General features: G+C 48.0%; 1 protein-coding gene across 1 annotated transcript in view; it reads left to right on the forward strand.

The window, feature by feature from the left end:
- dock4b (dedicator of cytokinesis 4b) overlaps positions 1–23,506 on the forward strand; it is a 166,917-nt gene that overhangs the window by 24,199 nt on the left and 119,212 nt on the right. Inside the window, exon 2 of the mRNA XM_056276678.1 lies at positions 23,417–23,500. Within this exon, the coding sequence (XP_056132653.1) occupies positions 23,417–23,500 (84 nt within the window). The remainder of the gene's footprint in view (positions 1–23,416; positions 23,501–23,506) is intronic.

Below are 23,506 nucleotides of genomic sequence, written 5' to 3' on the forward strand. Positions count from 1 at the left end.
TTTAAGATTCCCCCCCCACCCCTCTTCCCTATTTTCTCCCCAATTGTATCCGGCCAATTACCCCACTCTTCCGAGCTGTCCTGGTCGCTGCTCCACCCCCTCTGCCGATCCGGGGAGGGCTGCAAACTACCACATGTCTCCTCCGAAACATGTGGAGTCGCCAGCCGCTTCTTTTCACCTGACAGTGAGGAGTTTCGCTACGGGGACGTAGCGCATGGGAGGATCACGTTATCCCCCCCCCCAGTTCCCCCCCCCCAACAGGCGCCCCGACCGACCAGAGGAGGTGCTAGTGCAGTGACCAGGACACATACCCACATCCGGCTTCCCACCCGCAGACACGGCCAATTGTGTCTGTAGGGACGCCCGACCAAGCCGGAGGTAACACAGGGATTCGAACCGCCGATCCCCATGTTGGAAGGCAATGGAATAGACCGTTACGCTACCCGGACGCCCAGGGTGTAGATACAAAGTTAAAAAAAAAAACTACAATAAATTCTGCACCGGAATTGCATTTGCCAATAATGAGATTTGAACAGAAACGGCTTACTTTTGGTATTGCTTAGGAATATCTGGCAAGTTGTACTGTTACAGACCCTAATTACATCATCCTAAATTTATTTACCTTTTACTACACACTTTCTGTGTATTTTTCTTTTTTTTTTATTACCAATACGTAAGTAACTCAGCAAGTGGCAAGAATCTCGGTGTTGCATAAATCAGGATGAGGTAGCCGGTTTGGCCCCGCAGTTATGATCTGTGATGAGAGCGGTGCTGCTGTGTGCAGCTCTCCTGCCCACAGCCTGTTGCGTCCCTCCTCCATTCGGTTCCTTTTGTTCTCTGCTGCCTCTGCAAGACCGACTGGAACTCTCATTACAAAGCAAAAAAGAATGTGAAGCTGACAACGCCTCGTACGCCAGAATACCAGCACTATATTTATTTTTTGCAAGGATTGGCGTGAAGAGCGAAGAAAACATGAAAAACGGTAACCTTGAATGGTAACCTTGAACGACTGGCTGGCTGGTGCAAAAAAGCTGGTGTCTCAGGTGCCTCCGTGAAGCGGAGGAAGTGCACAGATGGAGGCCTTTTGTTGAAACGGTGGCGGTATAAACGTCACACAGTAGAAAGAAGTGCGTGAGGACAGAAGGGTGTACCTTGCTTTACAGAATCCATAAAGCAGAGGTATGGGGTAATGATAGTCGCAGCCCGCTGGAGCCAGCCTAATGAAGTTGGCACTGCCCTTTTCTTTCTTTCCCCCCCCCGCTTTATTAATCCCTGTGGGGGGGATTTCATTCTCTGCATTAAACCCATCCTAGCTGTGTAGCTAGGAGCAGTGGGCAGCCACCGAGCAGCGCCCAGGGACCAACTCCAGTTCGTCTTGCCATGCCTCGGTCAGGGGCACAGACAGGAGTATTAACCCTCACATGCATGTTTCGTTTGACGGTGGAGGAAACCGGAGCACCCAGAGAAAACCCACTGCAGACATGGGGAGAACATACAAACTCCATACAGAGGATGACCCAGGATGATCCCCCCAAGGTTGGACGACGCCGGGGTGTTCGGACCCAGGAACCTTCTTGCTGTGAGGCGACAGCGCTAACCGCTGGACCACCATGCCGCTCATGGTATTTGTTTTATTTCCCTTTTTTTTGTTGCTCTCTCTGTCCTTACTAAAGTGTGGCATTGGTGGGTATAAACATTTTGTCACTTTGACAGGTTTTCATTGTATTAGGAGAGGCCTTGCAGTCCGTTAAATAGAGGAAAATGTCACGTTTGGCCATGGCAGGATTTTCTAGATTAGAGCGGCTGTTATTATGGCCTGTATTGTTCGCCTTATCTGCTGTGTTATTTTATTTTATTGGGCTGAGTCCATGACAGCATTGCTTTTTTACATGTACATAGATGCAGCTAATACAGCTAGTAATTTGCTGTTTTTTATTGCTTTATCAACGCAATATGTGACAGAAGGAATGAACAAATGGTTAAACATACACACATGCATGTCTACACAACTCTGAGCGCATGCACACACAAAACACACACAACACACACACAAACACACACTCACGCCCGCACACAGAGTGCCCAGATTACTGTTCGCTTTCCAATCTGTTATCCAGCACATGGTTGACTGCTCTGCACACACAAAACAAGTAATGGGCACAGGTTCACCTGCTGCCGCCCAGCCTGCCCAATCTATCTCTCTATCACCGTATCAGCCGTCTTTTTTTTCCCCCTACGCGTCCATTCATCCATCCAATCATTCATTCATTTGTGCATCCACGTGTCTGGGTTCTGCCATCATGTCCAAATGTAGAAGTACATGTATTGTTTTCCTTTCAACCTGGGCTCCATGTGATTTGCTCGACTTGCTGGCTAGCTTCACTTGGTTCTCTTCAAACTGTGGGCCTCAGCCTTTTTTTCCATGTTGAGGGTAGTTGCTGTGTTTAAGACCGCAGATTGGTTTCTTTCGAATAGGGGTGACTAGAAACCTGACTGGCTCGGTTGTTAATACATCATGCTCCAGTGGCTTGTGCCATCTGTGTGTCCTTGGGGGTGATGCCACTGTTTGTGCATACATGCATGCGTGCATGTGTACCTGCTGGTATTCGTGTGTCAGTGTGCGAGAGAGTGATTGGACACTGGCTGCCACTTCCTCTGGGGGTGAATCCAAGTACCATGGCTGTGCTCTCAGTTATTCAAGGTATTCAACATGTGCAGCATGCATATGTGTTCGTGTGTGTGTGTGTGTGTGTGTGTGTGTGTGTGTGTGTGTGTGTGTGTGTGTGTGCATATGTCCTGTTCAGTGTGTCCTTGCAGGTTTCAGTCGCTGTTCCTTCCTGTGTCGCTGGCTCCGAGTGTGCATCTAAAATCCAAGTCCTTTGTTCAGTCGTCCGGCTGTAGCACGTCACTGACCACACGTAATGTGGTCTTTTCATTCTGTCTGTTGCTTTTCGTTTTGTCCTGACTGACACGACGCTGCCTCTGTTCTCTCTTATACACTCGCTCTGTCTCTGCTTGTCACTGAGAGCACGTTTGTTTTTTTCTCCTCTGCAGGAGGGGGTTGAATTAAGGCTACTAGACTTGCATGTCAAGTGCAGGGCGATGGTATTTGTAAACCACAGCGTTGGGGGTGGGATGTGCACCGACAAAAAAAAAACAACCCAAAAAAATACCTGCGAAAAAACTAAACTAGTGTCTGTGTGTTTCTAGGAGTGCGAGTAGTGGGAGGGTTGAGGAATAGATTTTCATTTTGAGTTGGGAACAATTAACGTAATTCTTCAGATGTAAATGTAGTTGTTGACATAAAGGCTCGAAGGAAGTTGGTGGCGGCGGTGGTGGTGATGAGCGGGATGTAATACGTTTTCGTTTTTTGCACTTTTCAGTGTTTTGCCTGTGAAATGAGGACAAGGGTTGGGGTGAGGCTGAATCAGCCTCTTTAATAATTGCCCCCCCCCACATTCACTGACATATTTGTTGCCATCACTGTCATTGCAGTTGTCGTTGTCTTTATCGTGATCTTCTCCATAGGTTGTTTTTGTCACCCTCTTTCCCACTCTCTTCTTCTTTTTCTTCTTCTGCCACTTTGTCACCATGGCTACCAAGTCGTCATCTTTTTTTTTTTTTGGGGGGGATTTTTCCCCCCACATGATCTGGCCAATTACCCCACTCTTCCAAGCCGTCCCGGTCTCTGCTCCACCCCCTCTGCCGATCCGGGGAGGGCTGCAGACTACCACATGCCTCCTCCGACACATGTGGAGTCGCCAGCCACTTCTTTTCACCTGACGGTGAGGAGTTTCACCAGGGGGACGTAGCACGTGGGAGGATCATGCTGTTCCCCCCAGTTCCCCCTTCCCCCAAACAGGCGCCCCCGACCGACCAGAGGAGGCGCTAGTGCAGTGACCAGGACACATACCCACATCCGGCTTCCCACCCGTAGACACAGCCAGTTGTGTCTGGAGGGACCAAGACGGAGGTAACACAGGGATTCAAACAGCCGATCCCCGTGTTGGTAGGCAACGGAATGGACCGCCACGCTACCTAGGCGCCCTCCGAGTCTTCATTTAGACAAGGCAGCTGGTGCTAGTTGAGCTTAGGGATGGGACGGTTTCTCCTTGGCCTGTTGACAACGCGTCGCAGGAGCATGTACGGTCAGCCTCGTCACTAATGACAGATGTGTTATCAGCCTGGTCATGAGATGGAAATGGAAATGTAGGTTAAAGTTAATCTTAACCCTGCACCCCACTGCTCCGGTTTATCTTTAAACCACCCCCCGCCCCCCTTAATCTCTTTTGATTCCAACCCCTCTTCCCACCCTTCTGATTTTTTTTCTCCATTTCTGTCTTTTTTTCTTTCCCTCTGCTTTTCCCAGCTTCAGCCAGCCGTCTCCCACAACTCTCGAGAATTCACTCTGTAATCCATCTATCCATGTGACCAAGACGATAAAGTTTGAACTAGGGCTTGGTGATATTGCCAAAATCGAATAGCCCAGTACTTTGAAACGAATGCCTCTGTCAATATAATGTGACGATCTTTTTTTGGATGGCTATTGGTGGTTTCATAAGATATTGACACACAAAACTCTCAGAAACGATCATTAGTAATGCTGACATGATGGCCAAGCAGATTTAGAGGCATTCATTTTAATTGCGCTTAGCGAGAAGCCTGTAATGAGTTCAGAAAGTCGTATCACATTACTGCAATGCAGCCTAACCAAAATCCCAGGTGATGTGGCACGGTGGCCCAGGGGGTTAGCGCTGTTGCCTCACGGCAAGAAGGTCCTGGGTTTGAACCCCAGGGTTGTCCAACCTTAGGGGGTCATCCCAGGTTGTCCTCTGTGTGGAGTTTGCATGTTCTCCCCGTGTCTGCGGTGGGTTTTCTCCGGGTGCTCCGGTTTCCCCCACCATCAGAAAGACATGCATGTTAGGGTTTATACTCCTGTCTGTGTCCCTGACCGAGGCATGGCAAGACCAACTGGAGTTGGTCCCTGGGCGCTGCACGGCGGCTGCCCACTGCTCCTATCTACACAGCTAGGATGGGTTAAATGCAGGGCGTAACTTCCCTGCGGGGATCAAATATTTAAAAAAATATCATGATATTGACATTGAATTTTTATTGCCCAGCTCTGATGTGAACTGATTCTTCCGCATCGTAATACAATCCAGTATGAGGGTACGTTAGATCCACTGCAGTTGATCATGTACTGAGAAACGGTGTGCCGAGAAATTCACTCATTTAGCAACATGACTGTGCACACATTTGAGGTTTGCAGCCATTAGTCCGCTTTGTTTTTGTTTTTTTTGTCTTTTCTACAAATGTGTTCTCACATTTCCTCAGCAATTTCCTCCGATATCATTTCCTCAGCAAGTGCACCACAGCCGTTACCCTCCACCCTCCCTCCCTCCCGCTCTGTGTCTCCTTTGTGTGTGGTGCAGACCCCGGGGCTGAGAGTTCGCTAATCAGATGAGGCATTGAGGCAGGCCAACCTGCCCACAGGGACAATGTTAACACAGCCTCTTGTTTAGCCTTGTTTAGATACCGCCGGCATGAATACATGCATGCTCAGATGCGTAGACATTCATATGCACTGATATACATGGAGGGACACACTTGTATGTGCATATACTATGTGTGTGCTGAAGTGGGCTGGGCTGAGGTTTGACATGGCGAATGAGGCAGCTCAATACAGATGTGGCACGGTGGTGCAGTGGTTAGCACTGTCGCCTCACAGCAAGAAGGTCTTGGGTTCGAACCCCAGGGTTGTCCAACCTGGGGGGGGGGGTCATCCCAGGTTGTCCTGTGTGTGGAGTTTGCATGCTCAGGTGGGTTTTCTCCGGGTGCTCTGGTTTCCCCCACCATCCAAAAGACATGCATGTTAGCTTAATACTCCTTCCTGTCTCTGCCCCCGAGCAAGGCATGGCTAGACGAACTGGAGTTGGTCCCCGGGTGCTGCATGGCAGCTGCCCACTGCCCCCCTAGCTACACAGCTAGGATGGGTTAAATGCAGAGAAAGAATAGCCCCATGGGAATTAATAAAGTAGTACAAAATAAAAAAAGGGAGACGCACACCCTTTTCAGTGTCTCACTATCACCTCGGTGACACAATGATGTATTATTGTTGGGGTCGTGACAATAATACCGCCGTAGCCCCTGGGGGGTCAAAGGACATTGCAGGCCTTTTTTATTCTGATGAATGTACTCTTCAAGTGCGTCCGCGTGTTTATTCAAGCACCCTGCTGTGTATTTAGTTTGTAGAGACGAGGACACGTCTCACCCCCCCTGCCGTCACCGGTGCAAAACAGTACCTTTTATTTTTTAGCCGGAGGGGGAGCGGTGTTTCGCGTGTGGCTAAAAGATCGCTGGATGCTCCTCGTTGTCTGTTTTTGTTTTCGTGTTATTTGTCGTTTTATGGCCCAGACCCCCCGCCATTACGAGTGCGGCGGCGGCGGCGGTGCCGGCGTTTTGCCAAAACGGCTAATCGGCGTGCAAATCGGCGCACATCTGCGCGTAATGAAATGCACGACTTGCCTGAGGGTTTTACCAGGCTACTGTCATGCGGCAGCTCAGCTGGTTTAACTAAGACGAAAGCCTCCATATGGCTGTTCATGGCTCAGCGCATATTCAGGGGTGCCAGGCTACGCCTTCACCCCACAGGTTGCGTGTGTGTGTGTGTGTGTGTGTGTGTGTGTGTGTGTGTGTGTGTGTGTGTGTGAGTGTGAATTTGTGCAGTCCTGCTTGTGTCCACATCTTGGCCTGCATCTACTCGTGTCCTCATCTTTGCGATCTTATACGCCTTGCTCGTGTCACGCTTGCTGGCAGCTGCTAAACGGTGGTGGGGGGGGGTGTGCGGTACATCAGAACAGACCGGAGAACTATTTTTAATGAGCCAAAACACACCAGCTGTCTGTGGTGTTATGACAGAGCTGAGTGGCACGATAATGACCCATTATCACTGTAAGATACACTGAGCGTGCAGCATATCAGCCGGACCTCCCTGATGTTGAACCGGGTCCCGTTTTCTTCCGTGCAGGCTTCCCTCCTCAACTCGCCTCCCGCCTTTCCATCGAAGTTTCCCCATCACGCCTGCGAGGGTTTAAAGACACGGGGTCAATAAGGGAGGGGAGCTTGCTGCAGATCTGAACCGCTCAGAGTAGACTTTACCTTGTCCATAACGTGATTATGAGACTAGATAGGTGTCTTCCCGCCTGCCACCCAATGACTGCTGGGATAGGCTTCAGCATCCCTGCGACCCTGACAGCAGGATAAGCAGTTCGGATAATGGATGGATGGATGTCGTCTGGGATTTTGGATTTTGTGATATGACATAAGTGTTGTCTTTCCCTGGTTTTTTTTTCTCCCCCTTTTTCTCCCCAATCGTATCCGGCCAATTCCCCCACTCTTCCGAGCTGCCCTGGTCGCTGTCCCACCCCCTCTGCCGATCCGGGGAGGGCTGCAAACTACCACATGCCTCCTCCGATACATGTGGAGTCACCAGCCGCTTCTTTTCACCTGGCAGTGAGGACTTTCACCAGGGGTATGTAGTGCGTGGGAGGATCATGCTATTCCCCCCCAGTCCCCCCCCCCCGAACAGGCACGCTGACTGACCAGAGGAGGCGCTAGTGCAGCGACCAGGACACATATCCACATCCAGCTTCCCACCCGCAGACACGGCCAATTGTGTCTGTAGGGATGCCCGACTGAGCTGGAAGTAACACGGGAATTCGAACTTGCGATCCGCGTGCTGGTACTAGCAGCAGAATAGACCGCCATGCCACCCGAACGCCCGACTATAAGGTTTTTAAGACATGAGGTAAGTCAGGGAGTGGAGCTTTCAGCAGATTTGAGCTGCTCAGAGTAGACTTTACCTATGGCTGGGCAATATATCGATATTATATCCATATGGGGATTATGAGACGAGATATCGTCTGGGATTTTGGATATCATAATATGGCACAAATGTCGTCTTTTCCTGGTTTTAAAGGCTGCATTACAGGAAGGTGATGCAAATTTTTTTTGAAAATTTACCAGACCGTTCTAGCTGTTATATCATTTGCCTCTACCCATATAGACATTAATGATGATTATTTATCAAAAATCTTGATTGTGTAAATGTTTTGTGAGGGCACCAGTAGTCGTCCCCACGTTATTGTCACAATATCGATATCGAGGTATTTGGTCCAGAAATACCGTGATATTTGATTTTGTCCATATCGCCCAGCCCTAACTTTACCACATGGCCAGTCGCAGTGCTAAACTATAACCGTTTTGTTCCAAAGTGAGAGATCCACCATGTAAAAAGAACAAAAAGGCGTAACAGTGACATCAAGCATGACAGCCCCTACTAAGTAATTGATGAAAAGCGATCAAAACATCAATTCAAATCGGAAACCTGAAAATCCTTTCTTTAAAGGGTTATCTTTGAAGGAGGGGGGTAAACAGTATGATCACACTTCTACAGAGACGTCGAGGTCTCAGAGATACCGAGTGATGGAGTACAGTTAAAGTTTCTATCGTTCTGTTTACTGAAATCGAGATGCAGCAGTTTGGAAGAGAGTGACAGCGATTCTTGTCATACTCCGAAAAAAAACCCCCAAAACATCTTCTTGTGGAAAAACGACTGTGATGGCGGCCCAACACTCCTTCATGTAAAGAAGCGCCCTCTCACACACTGGGTCTGCATACAGTCTCTTATGAATGCAAATCTCCCTCCCCCTCTCTCGCTGTCCTTCTAATCCATGGACATGCATGCAGGCACAGAGGCGTGAACACACACACGCACACACACACACACTCCCCATGGCTGTCTCCTTGTTGCCCTCAAATTCGTTCCCTCGCCCACAGACAATGTCATTGGTTTACTTCTCTGTCCTTTTGCCTCTACTTCATTCAGCCTTCCCTTACTGTTCATTTGGCTGTGTTTAGCAACTCTGTGTGTGTGTGTGTGTGTGTGTGTGTGTGTGTGTGTGTGTGTGTGTGTGTGTGTGTGTGTGTGTGTGTGTGTGTGTGTGTGTGTGTGTGTGTGTGTGTGTGTGTGTGTGTGTGTGTGTGTGTGTTTGTGTGTGTTTGTGTGTGTGTGTTTGTGCGTTTCAGAGGCGACTGGGAGCGTCTCTCCTTCTCCCTCTTTCCTTCAAACTGACATGCGGGAGCAAACAAAGTGAAATGATCCACATAAGAGCTGACAGGACTTATCTTTCCTGCCTCACTCGCTCGCTCTTTCTATTTTTCTCTGCCTCTCTCTCTCTCTCTCTCTCTCTCTCTCTCTCTCTCTCTCTCTCTCTCTCTCTCTCTCTCTCTCTCTCTCTCTCTCCTCTACTCCTCTATCTGGTTTTGTTCAGTCCTGTCTTCCCTCTCTGTCAGCCTAGCGCCACCCCAGGCTCTTTCTGTTGGCCTCTCTCTCTCTCTCTCTCTCTTTCTGTCTGTCTCTGTCTGTCTCTCTCTCTGTCTGTTTGTCTGTCTGTCTGTCTGTCTGTCTGTCTGTCTGTCTGTCTGTCTGTCTGTCTGTCTGTCTCTATTTCTCTCTCTCTCTCTCTCTCTCTCTCTCTCTCTCTCTCTCTCTCTCTCTCTCTCTCTCTCTCTCTCTCTCTCTCTCTCTCTCTCTCTCTCTCTCTCTCTCTCTCTCTGTCTCTGTCTGTCTCTCTCTCTGTCTCTCTCTCTCTGTCTGTCTCTATCTATTTGTCTCTCTTTCTCTGTCTCTCTCTGTCTCTCTCTCTGTCTGTCTCTGTCTGTCTGTCTGTCTGTCTGTCTGTCTGTCTGTCTGTCTCTCTCTCTCTGTCTGTCTGTCTGTCTGTCTACCTGTCTCTCTCGCTCTGTCAGTATGTCACTCTCTATGCAAGACTAACTTTCCTAATTTCCCAGTCAGGAGAAACCTGTGTGTGTGTGTGTGTGTGTGTGTGTGTGTGTGTGTGTGTGTGTGTGTGTGTGTGTGTGTGTGTGTGTGTGTGTGTGTGTGTGTGTGTGTGTGTGTGTGTGTGTGTGTGAGTGTGTGAGTCCTCAGACTCGAGCCTATCTATGGTTGTAGGCTGTCTCGTCTATGCTGACGCTCTGGACAGACAAGAGGCAAATAAAATCTAAACAAAACAGTTACCACGGGGATGAAATGGGACTGATCTCCATCTCAGGGGCAGGCTAAGCCCGGGGCAGAACCGGGTTTTCTACCCAGGGGTGATGGATGTGAAATTTTGGAAAACCCGAGCGGCGGTGTTTAACTGCAAAATGCTGCGTTTGAACAGTTTTGGTTCAAATAGTTTCATCATCCTCGAAAGTGGAGGATGACTGCAGCAGGCTGTGACCGCGGGGTTTACTTGTACTGTCATAGCCCGGATGCCCCGAGGATCATGTTTGTGTGTCTGCAGGTGTGCATTTCTGTTTTTTCCTTTTCCAGATCCACCGTGGATGTCATGTCCGATAAGGCCCTGTTTAGTGGCGTGTTGAAAGCTAAACATGGCACCTGTCGGAGTGCGTCACAAATGCTTGCTGTGTTTGTGTCATCGTGTGTGTGTGTGTGCGTGCGTGTGTGTGTGTGTGTGTGTGTGCATACACACATACGTAGGTCATTCATATACATGCTCAGTACTTGTTAGCTGGTCACTATTGTGTTTGGGGTTTGGATGACATGCCCATCTGTTCACCCTGCAGATATCTGGAAAGCCTTGTTCTAATGTCTTCACAGTGTGTGTGTGTGTGTGTGTGTGTGTGTGTGTGTGTGTGTGTGTGTGTGTGTGTGTGTGTGTGTGTGTGTGTGTGCGCCTGTTTTATTTTTGCGTGTATACCACATTTAGACGGCTAAATTTGCCATAATTTGGCTCAAGTGAGCTTGAAGTGCAGCTGGAGGTCAGCCACACCTCCACTCCTCTGAGAGGGAATGAGGGATGGCTCAAAAAGAGACAGAGGAGAGTTTGAGGTGAGTCAGATAGAGAGAGACGGATGGAGAGACAGGTAGAGAGATCACTAGGCTGAGTTACTGCAAACACCCACCTATAACCGTTTGACCAGAAAACCAGCTTTTTTGTTCTGCCTCTTTGCATCTTTTCTGCTCATCTGTGCACTACAGAGCTGCGTCCCTTCTTTCACCTTGTTTTTCGTCGCTTCTCTCGTCAGCTACACCCCTCGTTTTCTCTTCTTCCCATCTGCCTTTCTCATCCGCTCAAGCTCTCTTTGTTGCTCTCTCTCTCTCTTTCTCTCTTGCTCCCTCGCTCTGTCTCTCTCTCTCTGTCTGTCTGTCTGTCTCTCTCTCTCCCCCTCTCTCTCTCTGTCTCACTCTCTCTGTCTCTCTTTCTCTCTTGCTCGCTCGCTCTGTCTCTCTCTCTGTCTCTTGCTCTCTCTCTCTCTCTCTCTCTCTCTCTCTCTCTCTCTCTCTCTCTCCCTCTCTCACTCTGTCTCTCTCTCTTTCTCGCTTGCTTGCTCGCTCTGTCTCTCTCTCTGTCTCTTGCTCTCTCTCTTTCTCTCCCTCTCTCCCTCTCTCACTCTGTCTGTCTCGCTTTCTCGCTTGCTCGCTCTCTCTGTCTCTCTCTCCGTCTCTTGCTCTCTCTCTCTCTCTCCCTCTCTCCCTCTCTCACTCTGTCTCGCTTTCTCTCTTGCTCGCTCGCTCTGTCTCTCTCTGTCTCTCTCTCTCTGTCTCTTGCTCTCTCTCTCTCCCTCTCTCCCTCTCTCACTCTGTCTGTCTCGCTTTCTCTCTTCCTCGCTCGCTCTGTCTCTCTCTCTGTCTCTTGCTCTCTCTCTCTCTCTCCCCTCTCTCACTCTGTCTCTCTCTCTTTCTCGCTTGCTCGCTCGCTCTGTCTCTCTCTCTGTCTCTTGCTCTCTCTCTCTCTCTCTCTCTCTCTCTCTCTCTCTCCCTCTCTCACTCTGTCTGTCTCGCTTTCTCTCTTGCTCGCTCGCTCTGTCTCTCTCTCTCTCTCTCTCTCTCTCTCTCTCTCTCTCTCTCTCTCTCTCTCTCTCTCTCTCTCTCTCTCTCTGTCTCTGTCTCTGTCAATTTGGTTCAATTCAATTCAATATTTGCTCTCTTTCTCTGTCTCTCTCTCTCTCTCTTTCTCTCACTCTCTCCCTCTCCCTCGCTCTCTGTCTCACTCAGCAGGGTGGGAGGATGTGTGGGCATAAACACTTTGCGTAACTTGCAACTTCTAGCGTTACGGTCTGCAGTGTTAAAACAGATGTGAGTGGGGGAATTCGGGGCTTTAAGTGAGCGGTCGGTCCATCGTGTGCTCTGTTGGAGAGCTCGGCGACCACAGAATAGTTTGGACATGCAATAGACCCTTCGGCATACTTTCACATCCGACTTGCTCGGAGTCGCTGAAATAAGCTGCTGAGTATTTAGTCCTGTCCATTAAGTATGTTCTGGGGGAGGTTAGATAACCCCATTTGAACTATCGAGTCGGTGAGAAGACTATATAACAGCTCAAACAAGTTCACAAGACTGTTTGATTCCTAGAAAGAAGAGCCCACTGTGTCCTTCCAAGTATCTTGTTTGCTGTCACTATCAAAATGAGTGACAAGGGGAACCCTGGAGCTGCAAAGATCACCCAACACTACGGTCAATAACCAAAATACATTTCCAATCACATGGGGTTTGTCTAATTTCTGGGCTGTGAGTCTGACCAGTCTGATAAAAACATATTGATTCATCTGCAGAATTGTTCCGGTGGCAATGCACGAGGAACATTTTAAGGAGTTTATAAAGACATGAACACTTCTCACCTTCGCCATTAGCGGGGTTGCTCGGTGTGTGTTTTTAACGCATGCTCGCAGACCAAACGTGCTCATGAGCACACGGGCAGATTAGCGGCTGGGAATGAGGTGAGGGCTGGGTAGCTTTAGTGTGCTGGCCTATATATTTTTAATCTGAGTCATTTATGATTTCTCCTGCTCCAGTCATCCAGCGAGCTGCTCGTTCAGGCCGGATGTCACTTTTACACACATTTAGTTCGAGTATGCAGAAAATAACGGAGTCAGCTGATGGTTGCTGCCGCTACTATGAACTTTGACCATGCTAATAATTAAAAAAAATAAATAAATAAAAAAGAGAAAAGTCATTTCATTTTCATCTCACATGCAGCAGCCATCTGCTCTGTTGATTAAAATCTGGATATGTGGCCGGCTAGAGAGATAGTGTGCATCTGTTTTCTCTGCGTCTGCCTATTTGCTCTTGCTTGAATGTGATTGCCTGTGTGCATAAATGTGCAGGGGGTCTGCACATGAGAGAGGGAAAGAGGGAAAGAGCGATGTACAGAACAAAGAAAGACACCGATTATGGCGAACAGGAGGGCAATATGCCAGAAGAACCATATTCCAGATTAGGGCAACAGGGAATTTTGCAAAAATGAGGGGGAAAAAAAACAACAAGGAAAGCTTAATTGTAGTTTGCCTGTGCATGTCAAGGCGGAGGCAAGGAGAAAGCTTTTCGGGAGCGCTACTCAAACAGGAAGAGGTGTATATGACAGAGCAGCAGCAGGAATGGAACGACAAGTTTCCAGACACCTCACCTTTCTTCCCCCCCCCCCTCCCCAATTGTACTTGGCCAATTACCCTATTTTCCGAGCTGTCCCGCTCGCCGCTCCACTCCCTCTGCCGATCCGCGGAAGGCTGCAGGTGCCCACATGCCTCCTCTGATACACGTGGCGCCACCAGCCGCTTCTTTTCACCTGACAGTGAGGAGTTTCACCAGGGGGACGTAGCACGTGGGAGGATCACGCTATCCCCCCCAGTTCTCCCTCCTCCCTGAGTTCTTTGATGAATGAGAAGGATATGAGGTTTCAGATCCCAGCCATTGGCCACCAGTGAAGTGATACCGAAGGAGATATTGAGGTCTGAGGTGCCAGTGTTTTGTCATGCCGCCATTTCAACAAAACAAAACAAAACAAAACAAAACAAAACAACAACAATGGAAAAAAAACAACTTAGAGCGTTTCCACACACCCTGCTTTGAACGCTCCGGCTGGAGCGCTGTGATTTGAGCGAAGGGTTATTGTTGCCAGCAGGCGCTTTTGTGATGGGGTGAGGATGCTATCGCACACACACAAAAGGCGGTGGAAGGATAGTGGCGCCCAAGCAGCGGAAAAGGTGAAATGAAAGCTGTTCCTCGTGGGCGATTCTGCCAGCATGGCTTTTGTCTGCACTGCCTATCAGGGGTCTGCGTCTGTGCGAGTGTGTGCGCGCGTGTGTGTGAATGTGCGTCTGCCTCCGTGCGCGTTTCGGCCTCGCTGAGCCGCGTTCACGGCCCCACTGAAACGAGTGTCAGTTCTCCTCTCTTCTCACACCCTCGACCCAATGTTGATTCCCCTTCTTTAAAATGGATGGCGCGTCTCCCCAGGAGTCCCGGTGCGCCCCAGGAAATCAGCTTTTGCATGCAGCCGCACCTTTCAATGCCTCAATCTGTCTCCCTTGCGATGCTAGCGGGTGTGTTTGCGCGCTGTATCAATACAATTATTCAACCAATTAGAATCTGTTTAGTGCACGAGAGCCCCGGTTTGTGTGCTTACCGATGTAGCAGGCTCGCTGCCTCACTAAGATGGAGGACCAAGTTGGGTTTGGGTGGTACTTATATGTGCATGCATTTCTATCCCCCCCATCACACACACACACACACACACACACACACACATCATTTAGAGAGAATTATTAATTCAAATACTTTTCTTCCATCTGAGGCGCTAATCTATCTTAAAATCCATACGATCCACAAATCCATAAATCCATAAAGCCATAAGAGCTCGTGAAGCTTTAAAGCATCACAGTGACGCGTGGTGGTGTGGGAGCAATATCAAGGACCGTTATGGGTCCTTGCATCTCTCAGATGGACATTGGTAGAAACCTGAATGCATCTGAATTATTAAAAGTTGGCATCATTCAGGTGCCCATCTCATCCGAGCGAGTCCTCTTAGCTCGTTGCTACAAAAACAAAACAGGACGTGGCGTTCTGCTTTGCAGCTCAATGCCGTGCTGTGTGTGTTGGGATGCTGAGGTTTTCTGTATATTACACACATTACGGTAAATGTACAATCTACGTATGTCTCACATCAAACTCCTGACCGGGCCGCCTGTGTTTTGTTGAATTTCTTTGTGCTCAGGGAGAGTTGTACTGCCCAGACACGGGGTAAGGGGCGACTACCAAGACTATTCATTCCTCCATGTTGGATTTGGTAAAAGATTGACGCTACCAAGCGAGTTTTTCCATTGGCCGACTGCACAAATCCCAGTCAGAGTTGATCAGATTTGAACTCTGCTGGGTGTTCGGGTAGTGTAGCGGTCTATTCCGTTGCCTACCAACACGGGGATTGCCGATTCGAATCCCCATGTTACCCCCGGCTTGGTTGTGTGTCCCTACAGACACAATTGACTGTGTCTGCGGGTGGGAAGTCAAATGTGGGTATGTATCTTGGTCGCTGCACTAGTGCCTCCTCTGGTCGGTCAGGGCGCCTGTGTGGGGGGGGGGGGACTGGTGGGAATAGCGTGATCCTCCCACGTGCTACATCCCCCTGGTGAAACTCCTCACTGTCAGGTGAAAAGAAGTGGCTGGTGACTCCACATGTATGGGAGGAGGCATGTGGTAGTCTGCAGCCCTCCCCGGATTGGCAGAGGGGGTGGAGCAGCGACCGGGACGGCTCGAAAGAGTGGGATAATTGGGGAAGAAAGGGGGGTGGTAAAAAAAAGAAGAAGAAGATTTGGACTCTGCACAAGGGCGAAGACAAAAATCGCCTCACAATGGAAAGCAAATGTTATTTGCCCAGCAGTGGAAGGTGGAATATGTAAGCCTTCATGTACTACGTATCATCCAGAGGCCACACCGTGGTTTGGAAAATGGATTGTGAGTAGACAGGGAGAAATGGAAACGGATGATCCGCTGTGGCGACCCCTAACGGGATCAGCCAAAAGTAGTAGTCGTAGTAGTTTGGGTGGTAATGGGATTTTTTTTGGGGGGGGGGGTTCAAGGTCAGAATGTAATTCAATGAAGTGGCGAAGCATTCAGTAAATGGCATTTTATTATCTCCAACTTGTAAATAGGAACGGAGGCGTAGGAGTTGGAGGGTGGAGATGGGAGTGAGGAACGAAGAAGAGAGGGACGGACTTTTTGCTCCCATTTGAATTTTACAAACAATGCTTTGAATCGTTTTGCCTCCTCTACAAATGATCTTCATTATTTTTGAAGCTTAATACATTCCCACCGTGTGTGTGTGTGTGTGTGTGTGTGTGTGTGTGTGTGTGTGTGTGTGTGTGTATGTGTGTGTATTTCAGAACGCTCACAAGTACATTCCAACACACAGCTCAATTAAACATTCATCACCCTCACTTTTTGGCAGCAGCAGCAGAGGCCAGAGAAGCATCACCCATTACCGTGTTGCCAAATTAACATAATAATGGCATATATGTTGAATAATTGATGCAGGGGAGGGATCACATGAGCGAATCATTGCCGGATCACTAATCAGGGAGGAAGAGAGGCTAATGATTGAGGGCGAGGTTAATGAGGTTAAAAACCCCATTAGCAATTTGCAGCGTCGCGAAAGGGCCGAAAATGCAGAGATATCGCCAAGACGGGGGGTGATCGCTACTTGTTGCCTGCAGCTTTTGGCAGCTTTTTCTTTTACACTCATGGTTCGATTCACCTCAGAGAAATTGAGCGGAGCAGCAAGCGTAACTCCACGCTTTGATCACTGTCATCCCGGTTGCCTTGTGTAGTTGTTGCCTCTTGAGAAGCTCGGTGCTGTGTGTGAAGAGGGAGAGCGGCGTTCCTAAGACTCGGCTCAGAGCCGTTGCCTGTGCTTGTTCTTGTAAGGAGCTTAGATGGGGCAGCGGGAGGGGGGGGTAAACCAAATGTAGCGTGGTTTGACAGGCCTTGACTCCCAAGCGGCAGCCTAGAACGCATCTAAACCAAATCCATGCCAGCAGGCTTTCTAGGGATCTTGACCCGCTCTGCAATAGACACTTGCACACTTAGAAACACCCATATGCTCCGGACGGATCAAGGGTAGACGAGAGCGCCGATGTAAATCTGACCTCTGCGAGGTCGCGGTCTGTCTGTGGACGCAGCGTCCCTCTGTGAACGAGACTGTGATTTGCCGTCAGCGCCACTGTGATTCCCCTTCGCCCTTAATAGCGATTCAACTCGGACAAACTCTGCGGACCAACCTGTCGGGGGTCGTCCACTGCACAGAATGTAATTGTGATTGCACAGCCCTCTGGTGAGTGAGGGCTATGCAAATAGATTTGACCGACTTCAAATATGACTTTCCCAACACGTGTGACCGTGGGTATTACTTCAGCAGATGATGAGGTCTATGCAGTTGTATAGTATATCTGCAAACATTCTCCTTATGACCGGTTAAAATCACTGTAGCTCCAGCAGTGACCTTTTAACACTGGCCTTCGGGCATCTCTATGCACGCTCTTGGTATGAGCCGAGCGTCGCGCCATCACCCTCTCGATGATGATGATGAAGAAGATGAGAGCTGCTGTGTTCTTCCCATGAGGATTTGGTGACTCACTGCATCAGTGTCAAAACACCAGCTCTCCAGTCAGACCTGCAAGGGCTTATATCTGGCAGTATATATGTCTTCTGTATCTGTTTCAACGCTACTGTGTTTATAAAGCTCTCTCTCTCTCTCTCTCTCTCTCTCTCTCTCTCTCTCTCTCTCTCTCTCTCTCTCTCTCTCTCTCTCTCTCTCTCTCTCTCTCTCCTCGCTTCCTCTCTCACAGGGGTTTTATTACATTTCAGTGTGCACCTCCTTTCTGTTTTCTTTATCTCTTCTGGAGTGTTTCTCCTGTCCAGCTGTCTTGAGTCCTTTCCCCCCTCTCTTCCTCTCTTATTTGGTTTATCGTCAAGAGCTTCCCCTCCTTGGCTCGCCGATCGTTGGTTCCTTTTATCTCGCTGCTTCTCCTCTCTCTCCTTGAGCTGTTCCCTCTCTTTTTTTCCGTCCCAGTGTGCGCTTGTTGCTCTGTGTAATGTCTCGTTTGGCACCGACGGTCTGGTGAAGATTAACACTGTGGCCAGCCGTGGCCCAGTGTATGGGTGACACCAAGTGTCTGTGTGTGTGTGTGTGTGTGTGTGTGTGTGTTGGAGACGATCAGTGTTTGACTTGTGGTGGTTGGATCATTGTTCAGTGGAAGCCATCTGGAAACAAAACTCATGCACTGTGTTGCAGGTTCAACAGAGACAAGGCTTTGAGAATAAGTGTGTGTGTGTGTGTGTGTGTGTGTGTGTGTGTGTGTGTGTGTGTGTGTGTGTGTGTGTGTGTGTGTGTGTGTGTGTGTGTGTGTGTGTGTGTGTGTGTATGTGTGTGTGTGTGTGTATTTATGCCATATCAGTGCGCTTCCGCAATTGTTTCCTTTGTTCTATTTGTGTTTTACGACATTCACGTACTGGTCTCATTCATTTAAACACGTTTTTCTTTTGAACGTGTGTGTGTGTCGTGTGCATGTGTGTGTGTGTGTGCGTGTGTTTGTGCGTTGCTGGGCTGTGTCTGTTTTTGCATTCTGTGGCAGCTGCGCGTGGTGAGGTGGCTCGGAGCGTCACTGTCGAAGCAAACTGGCGTTTTCCCTCCACGTTTTCATACACGCCGCCCTCTTTCCTTAATAAAGTAGAACGACAAACGGGGCAGGTGACTTCATCTTGTGCTCGAACTCGTGTCATAATTTCTTGAGGCTGTGGTTCATTTGAATTGTCTTATGACATTGCTCGTTTGGGTATCGGTTCGGTCGACTCAGCGAGAAACTTTGACTCAATGAACAATACATATCCGATAAGTCGGGATACGAAGTAGAATTCCCTGGTTTGACTTTTTTTTTGGCAGTTCCCACAGCACCATTAATAAAGCTGAAGAAGAAGAAAAAAAACCTAAAAGAAGAAGAAAAAAAAAACCTCAGTTCCCTTAAGACCAAACACATTTTCCTTTCACGTCAGCTCATCGCTGAGCTGTAAGCTATGCAAGATATGCAAGATAGCCAACAGACAAGAAGACAGTCCAAGAGACAGACACACACACATACACACACACACACAGCGGCTGGCTTGCAGACTGATAGGAGAGGGAAGCTTTTATTTCACCACAGTTAAAAAAAAAAAGCAACTTGAAACTGAATAATTTAGTCTGCTGCAGCTGGGAAAGTCACTTGGATAATTCATGTGCTGGGCAAGCTTTGTGTATGTGTGTGTGTGTGTGTGTGTGTGTGCGTGCATGCATGTGGTGTGCATGTGTGTGTGCACATGCATGCATATGTGTGTGTGTGTGTGTGTGTGTGTGTGTGTATGTGTGTGTGTGTGTGTGTGTGTGGCTGCCTGAGACTTGTTGTTAGTCTTTGAAAGAATTACAAAGTCAGATGTGCTCTTGTGACAAATCCTTTGCAAAGACAGTTTTTTTCAAACTCGAGGGATAACAAGCACTTGGCATAGTTTCAACATGAATTGCAGAAGGACACAGCAATACACAGATAGTCATCCACTGTCGGCGGATAACTTGTATGTTTTTTTTCTCTTTAATTTCATTGTGCAGGCTTTTGTGGGACCCAAGCTGTGAGACGGGGGGTTTGATGGCCGAATGAGTTAAATCTTTTCCTGTAGTCTGCCAGAAGAAAACATGGCTGTCATATTATTTGTGTCAATTATATTTTGATTTGTAGACGGTATTTCAGGGCGAGGACTGTCTAGCCCGGTCGAAACTCAACTCAAATTGAATTTTTAAGCTAATTCTTCGAATTTATTTCAGAGGGAGAAAGAGAGATTGTGTGTGTGTGTTTGTGTGTGAGACAGACTATTCTTTTTGTTGTGGTTACACACTTTTTCCTTTCTGTGCACAGATATGTGTATCTCAAGCACATTTGTGAGACCATGTGTTAAGGCGCTGTGCATATCTATGTGTGCACCTGCTTGTGCATGTATGACTTTGTAAGTATCATGCATTTCTGGTCATGACTGCATGAAACAGTATATGTGCGTCTGCAGTGTGTTCACTGCGTCTCTGTGTAGGAGTCACCGTGTCTTTGAAGTGTGGTGGATTAAATATAATCCCTCTCTAGCAGGGGTAACTCTCTCTTTGCCATTTGGTCTGTGTGTTCAGGTACGCTGGAGGGGCCCTAGAGCAATGTGAAATGAAATTCTCTCCAAATTCACAGGCCCCAGCCAGCACCCCTATCTCTTCTACATGGCAGGAACTCTTGTTACATGTTTCTACCCAGAATCATAACCTGTGTGTGTGAGTGTGTGTGTGTCAGTGTGTGTGTGTGTGTGTGTGTGTGTGTGTTTTGGCTGGACTGCAACAGTGGGGCCAGCCCCTACACATGCGGGTGGCCGTGAGTGAGTGATGGAATTTCACCATTGGTTGGACGACCGAGTTGGAGTCTTCCCATTGGCTGTTGCGCTTTCACAACGAATCTGCATGAACAGTTTTCTATTACGTCATCGGCTGTTCACGGAACTGATGTCAAAACAGCCGCTTCATAAACATAGTCGCTCAAAAACAGCCATTTAATAAATGTAGTTGCGGTCCAGCCATATATTTTAACCTAGTCTTCTTTCGGGATGTGATGGGTGGCAGGGGATGAGACGGTTGCTTTATCAAAAGCCTTTCACTCAGAGGCTGACCGAAGAACTGTTAACTTAACCCTCCATTGATGGCCTGCTATTAGACAGAGCATCTTTCTTGTCCTTCTCTTCTTACGCTTCCTCCGTCTTTCCTCTTCTTTCACACTCTCATTTTTCTCTCATTGTCTTCTTTCTCCCTCTCTCTTCCTGTCCTCCGATTATTTATGCCAACTTCATACTCGTCCTCTTGCTCCCCTCATTATTCCCTCCACCATCTCTATACGTCAGCTCTCTTCAAAGAGACTTAGTTTCCTAAAGAATTGGTTTCCTCCTCTGGTGACTGTCAAGCTGAAAAAAAAGTGGAGGCGAAACAAATCTCAGGTTGTTGTTATTTTACAAGTTACACACCACTTCATGGTCTCTCTCTGCACTCAGCTACAGGCTAGCCTTTCATCGGGGAACACTACAAACAAGTTGCTACAGCAAACGGGCCCGCAGAGAACAAAAGACTGGGCTGCTGGTTCGATGCCCATAATGTGAAATGATTTACAACCTGTGTCGTTATGAATGTAATGGGTGGTTTCAGTAGAGCAGGAGGCCATGTGTGCAGAAGTAATTTTTTTTTGTCACTGGGGTTTTAACAAACTATCAAGGACCACTGAGTCAAAGAAAAGTTTCATTATTCAAACTTGATATTCTTTAGTAATCCCTTAAGAGAACAATATTGAAAGACTCATATTTTTTTGTACAACCTGTGTCTTATTTCCTCAGTTTTATGCTGCGGGTCCTTACTGATCCTGGCATCATTTTACTCACCGGCTTCATTTTGGACAAGTGACCACCACAAGCTATAACTTTACAACGGCGTCTTACGGGACAACCAGACATGAGCCTTAAACCCATCTTTAACCAGCCTTGGTTGTGGACATGATAGCCCATTTACTATACACGCTTTGGGACCAAACCGTTCTGGGGACTTTTTTTAAGAGGAACTACCTAAACTGGGGAGTTTCCCCGAGAACTACTAACCTTCAAGGGCTTTTTTCTTTTCTTTTTCCCCAATTTTCCCCCGCTTCTCCCCCATTGTATCTGGCCAATTACACCGCTCTTTTGAGCCGTCCGTGTCGTTGCTCCACCCCCTCTGCCTATGCGGGCGGCGCCCCGACTGACCAGAGGAGGCGCTAGTGCAGCGGCCAGGACAAATACCCACATCTGACTTCCCACCCGCAGATACAGCTAGGGACGCCCGACCAAGCCGGAGGTAACACGGGGATTCGACCCGACGACCCCGTGTTGGTAGGCAACGGAATAGACCGCTACGCTACCCAGACGCCCCGTTTTTCTGTTCATTTTTTATTTGTAAATTTTTTCTCCGCCAGGAACGCTGAAGTGACGTAAGCCAGCTGTTAACGTCAAATGTGTTAGAACTCAAACCTTTATCTCATTCTGCGCGCGATACAATAAGACGGAGGACGCCGCGGTCGAGTTTCATGACGATAACGGTGTTGGAAAGGAGACGTGCGAATTTAGACTATGGCATGCTTCCGGCGCCATACAGCCTGGACGTTACTGTCGATCCATTCGTTCGTGTTTTGTTCCATTTTTAAAGGCTAACGTTAAGAGCTGTTGTGTATACAGCTAACTTCTTACATTTTCTTTTTTTTTTTTAAATAATGGCGGTTGCGGGTTATGCATTAGCTTGTGTGGTTGACCAATCAGCGTACGCTTACGTTTGGACCAATCACCGTAAACTTGTCACCCATACGTACACACCCTGAACCGGAAGCTGAAAAAAGCGGGAGCTTAAAAAAAAGGTCCCTCAAAACGGCGTTCTCGATCGTTCCCAGTTCCTGTAGTGCGGGCACAATTATAAGGAAGTAGTTCCTAAAACAGTTCCTATGAAAAAGCCCCACTGGTCCGGAAGCGTTATGACTTCTCAGTTGCACTGGCCTATTAGTCTGTCGATGGTTACCACTACTTTACCCACGGCAAGTATAGACTGGGCATTCAAATAAGTTGAACCAGGAAGTAGATCAGCAATGCAATCGACCGTTGATAATACTGGCTTTCGGCTCTTGGTTATTTACTTTCAACTTGCACTTTCATGTTCACTTTTGCGTATATGTTTAGGTAGTTAGATTGAAATGGACTTGTTTAAATGTTTCCCATCTCCACAATGAATCCAGTGAGTAAAATGGTATCATAACCGACATGCACAATGTCAAAAATTATGAAAGTAAAAGGTAGTAAAAACAAAAAACTATCCTGTCTTTCGTCTCTGAGGATTTTTGGATAGATATGGCTGCACCTGGGATCATGTGGGGTGCCCTCGCTGACATCTAGGCACTCCTGCTGCACCTCCCTGAGATTTGACTGGTGTTTAAAGAGAATCATTCCAAAACAACATCTCTGTTATAGACAGAGTGACTTATACGTAGTCCTGACATGACTGATAGTCTTTTATACTGAACATATTGTAAACTACTAATAAGACACGTTAGTCCCTAGCTAACAGGTCTGAGCCTTTAGCCGAGCGGTTAGGGACGTCGCCTTGTGGTGCAGTACACCTCGTATCGAATCCCGCACCGGGCATAAAATTAACTTGTTACAATATGAACAAGTTGTTAGCTATTTCAGCGCAGCTGATTAAATGTTGGATTTTCTCTGCATTATTTGACGATATGGATGGAAATTCCAGATTATGTTTTTCTTTTGTTTTGGCACAACAGAGTTGCTGCTTGTGTATACAAATCATGCATATTTCATTAATACCAGTGAGGTGAACCAATTTCGTATGCCTTGGAGTGGGGCGATGCCTCCATGAGCCCCTGTGGTCACTGAGCCCTTCTGCTTTCTGCAGATATCTCACACATTAAAACTGAGCTGGCTGTGTTCTGTCTTTTTGTGTTACAGTGCTGGCCAGTTTCCGAGGGACTGTCCAGCATGGCCTGCCGTTGGAGATCGGAGACACGGTGCAGATCCTGGAAAAATGTGAAGGTACAC

Source organism: Lampris incognitus, chromosome 3 (genome assembly GCF_029633865.1).
Source record: "Lampris incognitus isolate fLamInc1 chromosome 3, fLamInc1.hap2, whole genome shotgun sequence".
Lineage (NCBI taxonomy): Eukaryota > Metazoa > Chordata > Actinopteri > Lampriformes > Lampridae > Lampris > Lampris incognitus.